Genomic DNA, 9,038 nt, shown 5'->3' with positions numbered 1-9,038 from the left:
CCTAGCACCTAGTTGTAGATGGATCTGTGAACTAAATCTGTATTGTGTACACAGTGCAAAGCTAAAATGGTGTTTTGTTTTGTCTCCATCGAAGTCGCTGCATATCACTGCGTCCTGGAATCGTATGGTGCATCATAGATCGAAGTCATGGCGAATCTCATCATCTCGAGAGAACTGACACCTATTATAAACTGAAACAATATTTTCCGGCAACAGTGAAATAATTAAAAACCGGGGGTTAACAACCTGAGAAAGGCAACGTCATTGTTGTAGGCGTTCATTCTAGAGATCCATTTGAATATGAAAGGCCGCAAAAATATTTCGTTCGACTTTTCGAACGAAAGATACTTGGGTCAATGTTGTAAAATGACAACGTTGTATTTGAGAAAGTGATAACATTCCTTGTCGTAATTTCATCTGATCATTGAAAAAACCACACGAAGGGTAACATGATCAAGCATTTATTTAGAACAGAGTTTATGAAACATAGAACACCTCGATGTTCGCTAATGTTAAGTTCCCCAGGAAAAAAAGGTTAAACATAACATAGTGAAATAAAGTATTTCTGGAGTATAACTGAGTATTTCTCGAAGAGATAACCATCTTGGTGAATGATCTAACGGTCCTTTGTACTGCTGTATACAAGGAATCTGGTGGAAATACTCCCTTGCAGTAGTATCTGACGGAGTACGAATGTGTGTAAGATAATTGGAAAATATGATTTCATATGATGGTAAGTATATTAAAGCAAACTGAAGAATGGTAGAACAAGAAGAGGTATAAATCCCGTCATAACCACACCGAAGGACCTGAATGTCAGTCTTCATGTTTTATGAACACAAAATCATGTCAAAGACTTGTGACATACTCCTTCAAAAAACAGCCGCCGTACTGAATTCATCACCATCCGTTTTCTTCTTCGCCGACCTGCAAATAGAAGCAGATTTACTTAAATAACATGAACACACATTGCCTGAAGCAAGGTAAACTACAACGTCTCACCTTCCTGGTTCTGGTGACGCTAATATCGCTACAATGATAGGGGACACGTGGTGCTGTGAACATCATGTATGTCATGTATCCTAAAGAAGACATCTTTGAAAAATGAGACAAAACGGTTTCGGAACCCAAACTTCACGCCCCAAACATCCGAAAACATGGCACGTGGATGCAATTCCTCTGTGCATTTTAGTACCGGATCAACAATATTTTGCCACTTGAATGGTTGAGCTATGAGGAATGTTGATTTTCATTATCCATGGTAATTAAACGCAACCTTTCTACTCTGGCTTATATGCAGTCGCTTACAATCTGAGTTAGCTAAAGGGGTTTTGGATGTTTTAAACTCAGCGAAGGGAAGCCAATATGTTCAAGTCAAGTCAAGTCAAGTCAAGTGTTTATTTATGAAGGCCAAAGGCCACATACAGTATTCGTATACCTTGGTACATGAGTTTCTGTGGAATAACATTTCAGTTTTAATGCTTGTCGTTTCTTAAATGCGCAATACAAGCATTTCCACAGAAGTTTTTGCATTATTATGAAATTCTATTCTCCTGCATCTTGAGACAACATAATCCCAAAAGTGTGAAAACAGCAACAGTCGCAATTAGGCACATAATTATTACATCCATCTGTACTTCAGGTAACAAACCAGGGTCAAAGAGCTTGTTGAACAAAGTAAATTAATAAAGCATAATAATAGCTTCAGTATGTTTCAACATTTCAGGACACATCTGTCTGTTTCATTCACCATCTCCTCATCACGACTAGGAACATTAGTGCTGTCGGCATTAGAAACAGTATCAAGGACATTCTTAAAGGGATTAAACCAACAAGTACTGTCTTGTTTTTTTGTTTTTTTCATAGCATCTGCTGCGCTTAACACTTTTTGAAAGAAAATGTCTAATGCAGTATTGAGATCATGAATCCCTTATTCGTGGCAAGTGGTGACCTATCAGATCGGCGGTCAGGCTCATTGTCGATTATCAACAGACCACCTTAAAAAGCTGTGTTCGACCTTTCAGTTTTGACCATACTGAATTATCACAATATTCATATACTCAAACCTTTCCCCATCACAAATCAAGGTTGACAACTGGATGCTTTCAAGAGTTTCGATTCTTATTTTCAGTATGGTCGCCAAGAAATTCATATGAATAATTTTACGAAGCCATTTATAATATGAAATTAGGTATATATGTAACTGGTGGCGAGTCTTCACACGTTTTAGCGGCATAAAATGCCAGATATATTTTGACGGGTCATATACTTATGTCAGGACACTGTTAGAGTGCATGCTTATTACTAAAATGGGTTTTCCGATCAATTGATTCACTCGATTTGTCCTGTGCGAGGTCGATTTCGTGTCTAGAGAAACCTTTTCAGACTATGTAAATCACAGACTGATTCACATCCTTATAAGTCAGACCAATTTAACGACCTGTCACTGAACAATCAAAATAAGGAATGGCCTCCTTTGCCAACATGGAGGAATTCCATGGAGGGCGTGAAATGTTTCTGTGGCTAGGGCGTTTGACTTGTGCTCTGAAACCGCAGTGATATCTTTTTAAAGCTGACCTTACTTCTTACAACCGATCATAACATTCATATTTTAGTTTCCGTATCCTTTAAAACGTCTGAAAAGACCGATAAGGCTCATTGTCAGCTCAGGAACCCTTGCCCCCTCCACACGTGGCCCAGACTGAGAATGGGCCTTCTCCCAGGAAACGCAATTGAATCCACCAAGAATTTTCCGGAGAATATGATAAAAGTGAGGTACGCCTGTTAGCGTTGTATTTTTCTGAATCTTTGTTGTCAAGAGGGACAACGATAGAAATAATTCCGTCGGTTTTATAAAAAAGTGACAACATCGGGTTTGCCGGCTTGGATATGTCTGAGGCTGGATATGGGCCTATTCCAACGAATTTTACACGACGTCCCCTACATATTCTGGGTCGTACCATGGATGGACGTCGGAGTTCATGGCGAAGACGGTAATAAAAGCACCGAGCAACACCATTATGTCGCTTAAGATACCGTGCCTGTGCCAATGCTGGCCATTCACTCACTAGGTGTTTGACAGTCTGATAAAAATAATTACACACTCTACTTTTCATATTTACATTTTGACGAAAAATCACACATTGACGGTTACAGACGTCCATCCAGCACAATGAGAGGTTACGCTCGTACCATCTTCAAGGATATTTTTTGAACCAACAATTGATCCTTGCAACCCCAACATCCCTTTCTGTCTCTTTTCCGCTCCATGTAAACATTAACGTTGGAGGAGCACATGATCCGTAAGACACCCTGTCAATAATTTGTATTGTGTATTCAGGCTCCTAATAGCTGGAAGTAGTGTTCGACCTTTGCAGAATCGAGAAGGGGACATTCCCCTGTATCAACGAGAGAACGCAAACGGTGAAGTAACAAAGGAACAGTTTCCCATACTGGTTTCCAATACCGTCAGACCCTGGCGCCGCATTCGATTTAGTACAAGTATAGATCTAGATAAGTATATGTATGAAATCATTCAGTTTATGAGGGTACAACAGACCAACATGATTTATTGCAAAGGTGTGTTTCCAAACGGTTACTTTTGAGAGTGAGGAATTAAGAAAGTTGAGAGTTGCAATGTTTTTTTTCAATTCTCAAAGTGTATGGGACGCATCGCGCAACAACAGGACTGGTGCACCGTTACTCACCTCACAGAGCAAGGGTTTGTGAGCATGGCATCAACCTCAGTGGAAAAGTCATCAGTTCTGTTCTGAGACAAATTTTCGGACACTTCAAATATTAATTGCGCCCCTGACTTTGGTATAATGATGTTTGAAAGACAACAACCGGTTCATATTATTGTTTTACTATATCTTTTCTCATCCCACTATACGTGAAACAAGTACACCTTCCCGAATGGATCATTGCATATTAGCCTAACAGCTGTACATAAATCTGACTCGTATAAAACTTTATTGTCATGACAAAGCTAACAATTGCGGGGGATAATGTGATGAATCAAGTGACACTTGAGCATTTAACCCCCTCCTTCCTGCCATTGGCTATCTACATCCACCGTCCTTCCTCTGCAGCCGTAATTGATGAAGTTGGTATGTGGCCCCGAGGAATGAGGCTCTCTCACAGCTCAGATGTACACTGCTACAGTTCCGGTGTGGGACTGTCCAAAGCAGCCACTGTTTGCTTTGCGTCTGATGGCACATGTGTAATGTTGATTTATACCTCGGTCTTTCCATTGATCTATTTGTTCGCACTATTAGCCAAGTAAGGCCCGTCGGCAAGCCTTAAACGAAATATTGGGCGATGCTGATTGAAAATAATCTAACTTTACACGTTGTGTAATTACTTAGACACACACTCTTTTAGAATAATCATTCATATCGAACCACATTGTAACACACTATGATGAAAAAACAATTTAATAAATATATTTTTACTGTGATATTTAAATGATATACGGCTTTCCCATTGGATAGGAGGTCGGACACATGAACGCGAATATGACGTTCATAAGTGTAAGAACGACACATGTTGACAACTTAGCAAAACTGGGTAAGTCAGATATTTTGATTGCATCGCCGTTCAGTGATTTTATCGGTAGAACCTTCCAAGTGAAGGAAAAGGAGAGAACGTCTAAAATATATGCCGATCCGTATGACACCATAACACAGCACAAGGCAACCTTACTTTCAGTTTGAGGAAGCGCATGCGTGTTACACATCTATTCTCACGAAATGTGCACCATTTGTAATTTTTCGTGTCTCCGCATTAAAAAACAACAACTTTTTTACTGATTTCACCTGTTCATTTCATATTTATATTGGGCGACAGGCTTGGAAGGTATCCAAGACACAGAAATTGTTAATGATCTGTTATTCATGTGTGTGACTCAGGATAAAACGTCAGTCAAAATCACCGAGATGTGCATGTCTCCAATGATAGTATAACATTTCGAGGGAATATTCATCTAGTGTCAACAAAACAGATTACATTTTCGACAAAAAGTGTTGTCCCTTTCGTCCATACCCTGAACATATCTTCATATGGTTTAAGTTTGTTAGAATTTATGTTTAATATGATGTCTCCATAAAAGTGTAATCCACGTTACCCCACGAAAATGTCCATATAATTATTTATAAACTTATATGTATTCATTAGATAGTATGCCTTATGTATAGTTTTATATTGGGACAATACAATATCAATCTCATAGCCAATACATTTCAGCCGATTTCTCACCATGATGCTTAACAGGTTTAAAGTTGTAGAGACATTTTAAGGAGGTAATCTATCTGATCACCATAAGATAAAAAGTGTACACCCAGTGTCACCAAAGGGGTTGTAAAATGAACGGACCTATTCGGTAGTAACAACTAAGTGAAGGAGATGCTCTTCCATTACACTTTAAACGTTTGGTAGGACGTCTGTGTAATCTACGTTATGTAATCTACGTGACCTCATTTTCAAAGAACACGTGAAGATCCGGGTTAGAACTGACCTTCAGTAACCCATGCTTGTCGTAAGAGGCGACTAACGGGATCGGGTGGTCCGGCTGACATGGTTGACACATGTCATATGTTCCCAATTGCACAGATCGATGCTCATGCTGTTGATCACTGGATTGTCTGGTCCAGACTCGATTATTTACAGACCGCCGCCATATAGCTGGAATATTGCTGATTGTGGCGTAAAACTAAACTCATTTATTCGCGGTGTGCACACCTTTGACACTGACCGTCCACTGGTTCCAGAAGTAATGTAGGCGCAGTCATCCAAGCGCCAAAAGCACATGACATGACGTACAATTTATTCAGTGGCGTGATTGAAATGTGCACGATTGTCCAGGGACACTTTACAGGTCACCACACACTATCAGGGCTACTGAGGTATGGCAGTTTTATGGATCTAATGTTATGGCATGAACCCTTCTAAACATTCGATGAAAATTTACTTTTAATTGGTTTATCATTCTTGATATTCTGCATCAAACCAAGCAGGAAACGTGATTACATTTTTCACTGTGCTTCTATACTGTCTGTACTTTAAATAATGAATGAAACAAAGAAACAGTTAATTACTTTTGTAACTTTTAATGTAACTCTCTGTAATAGTATAGCAAGATTTCACCAGTATTGTTGCTAAGTTTCTATATAGATATGTTGGTTTTACGGTAACAGTGCGTGTATATGTACTATCCCATCCTGTAACTTAGATTTAAAGGTCAGGGAAGGTCCATAATCTCTGTACAGAAACTAATTCAGTGGATTAGCAATGGATTAGCAGGTAATATTTAACCATCATCTTTTTACAACTGACCTATAAGATGGAGAATATTTCAGTAAATAGCAAAAAAACATTTTATTATAACTATAGAAACCATTTTATTGTAACTATAGGATGTGATATACCCACATGAACGTAAAGTAGAGATTGTTTATTTGATTGATTCCACCTTTGTATGTTTTTTACTTCTACTTGGCCTTGATTAGATTATGGTAATCAAGAATAACCCTTCTCTACCTATTGCCCATCTAGCTCCATAGCCGTTATCTATAATCACAATAGCTATTAGTAATGTCAACACACAGCACATCAGCCTTTTCAACTGTATACACTCTAATATCCTTTATGTATATGTTCTCCGTGTGGATAATGTTGTGCATCACTTGCTTTATTAAGACGTTGTCAAAGCTTAAAAGTTGTTCCTCTTCGTTATACCAGCCTCAGAATGCTACTTAATGGGGTTACAAGTCTCGGGCAGATATGCTCACAACTGGTGGTCTCTTGTATCTGGAAAACTTAGCCTCTTCCGTGATTTTAGTTGAGCTTGCGGACTTGACGATATCGGAAGTTAAACAACTGAATGTGTCCCAAAGATAAGCGGCCTGGTTAACATGTGTGATAATGGTGTACTGATGTGATAAACTCTATTATTTGAAAATTTTGGATTTTTGTTTGTGACAAAGTATTTTTTGTGGCAGCGCAAGAAGACGTGATCGTTTTGTTTCGGTAAGAAAGAACCACACAGTGCTTGAACACTACATAACATAAATCGATAATTGTGATAATTCAAGACGAAAATCCCAAGTATCTATGGCTTGTCCCTTCAAAATAACTCTTAGTGGGATATTTACATAAACTCTGTGATTAAGAAAGTTAGTCCATTGATTAACTGCTTAAGAAGTTTGAAATATCGCCTATCGCGTAAAGGTTGAGAAATTATCTATAATCTTTCATATTACCGATTTTGTATTATTGCGACCACATTTGGAACAACTGTACTGAATAATAGTCCATCGTTAGTAGGGCAGATCATCGAAAAATCGTTCACTTTGTGATACAAGCAACAAAACTTGCATACATGTTCACTTTGGGACACTCCCTGAAAAAATAACGTTGGCCACTCAAAATTCATTTATATTACACTATCTTTGTTTCAGCTCCTAAAAACATAATTTCTCTGCGATTTTCAACGTATTTGTGTCTCAATGTGTTAATCAAGATATTGTTTATGCTTTGTAGCAACATATGATTGCTTCTAAAATCCAAGATGGCCAATTTTCCAAAAAAAGCAAAGTTTAAAAATATTTCTTGCATTTTGAACTCAAAACAAGACAGAATCAAAAGAAGTCTCCATATTTGACTTTCATCATAACATCTCTAGATTGGATGATGTAATAGGCTAGAAAACCTATTAATTTTGCTGAAGGAAATCCAAGATGGCCGTCATATTATATCATAAACAAATGTCAAATGAGGCAAAATACGACAATTTCAACCAGACTTCGACTTTTTTTTGTCTCAGATATGGTTGGTGGTATTCATGTTCATCAAACAATAAGGTTGGGTACGCCAGGGGTAGAGAGAGATAGTATTTCAAAGGCAAAATTATTCCAAATTAGGACGGGCGCCATTTTTCATTCCGCAACTTGATCAGATCATGATCACTCAATACAAGAACATGATTTAGAAGACAATGAATGTTCAATGATATTTTTTATAGCTTTCAAAAGAACAAAATTATTGTAAGGAAGTATAGACATCAAAATCATCTATATTGTAACTGTTTACCTGGCTCATTTGTTTCATTTATAATTGCCTCTCTAAATGATCTGATCAGCGTTAGGATCAAGAGTTCCATGTCCAGTGCCAGATTAAAAAAGTGGAATTGAGGGCTTTTCGACTTACGCTTCTCACTTTTCAGAAAAGTTTAAGCGGATGACTTTGGAATAGGCTATGCTTGATGCAGCAATGATGTACTTTAAATTTCATCACATATTTCTTAGAATTTGTATAACACAATTTGTTTTTTGTTTAACATAAGTCAACAAGTTTACTACCAGGGGATGAGATATCAATGTTTCAATATAAGTTCGGAAAACATATTGTTTATACCATTTATTTATTTATTTATTTACATCAAGTTTGATAACTATGAAAAAAAACAACATAAAGTTTGTTTGGGTCTAATGTTATCTAATTTTGAATCTACACTATTAAAAAAAGAAACGCATTGCTGACAACAGTCATATATTTAAGCATGTAAGTTTAAGTGGTATAGGACACTGTTGAACATGTATTGTCCAGTGGAAGTAGAGGTGGGACGTAACAAATGACATGTGCAGAAGGGTCAAAGTCACAGAGCAGTCAATATCTTATGTGAACGCCATTAGCAACAATGGCTGCCTGGCATTGGCGTCCCATAGACTGGATCAGATTCCGGATGAACTGTCTAGGAATGACCAGATGTTCTTCGTGCAAAATCAGAAACAAAGCAGCTAGGGTCTGCAGCTGAGGATCACACTGTCTCACGTCGATCCAGTCCGTTCCACCAATGTTCACTTGGGTTCAGATCTGGTGATCGGAGGGTCATGCAAGAACCTGAACGTTGTGCTGAATCTTGCTGTATGCGGTCGAGCATTGTCATGTTGGAAAATGACGTTCTGACAGTTCATGGAGGGGATGACATGAGGCCTGGTGATTTTATGGAACAGTAACGTCGAGCTGTAAGATTGCTTTGG

At 38.1% G+C, this 9,038-nt stretch overlaps 1 protein-coding gene across 1 annotated transcript in view; it reads right to left on the bottom strand.

The window, feature by feature from the left end:
* Positions 1-445: 445 nt before the first annotated feature.
* LOC124290486 overlaps positions 446-9,038 on the bottom strand; it is a 63,498-nt gene continuing 54,905 nt past the window's right edge. Inside the window, exon 3 of the mRNA XM_046727197.1 lies at positions 446-927. Within this exon, the coding sequence (XP_046583153.1) occupies positions 845-927 (83 nt within the window). The 3' untranslated portion in view covers positions 446-844. The remainder of the gene's footprint in view (positions 928-9,038) is intronic.

The sequence above is a fragment of the Haliotis rubra genome, unplaced genomic scaffold, assembly GCF_003918875.1.
Source record: "Haliotis rubra isolate DU_JTF1 unplaced genomic scaffold, ASM391887v1 Scf467, whole genome shotgun sequence".
NCBI classification, from domain to species: domain Eukaryota; kingdom Metazoa; phylum Mollusca; class Gastropoda; order Lepetellida; family Haliotidae; genus Haliotis; species Haliotis rubra.
Note: the sequence above shows the minus strand (reverse complement) of the source record. Positions and strands in the feature narration are given on the sequence as shown.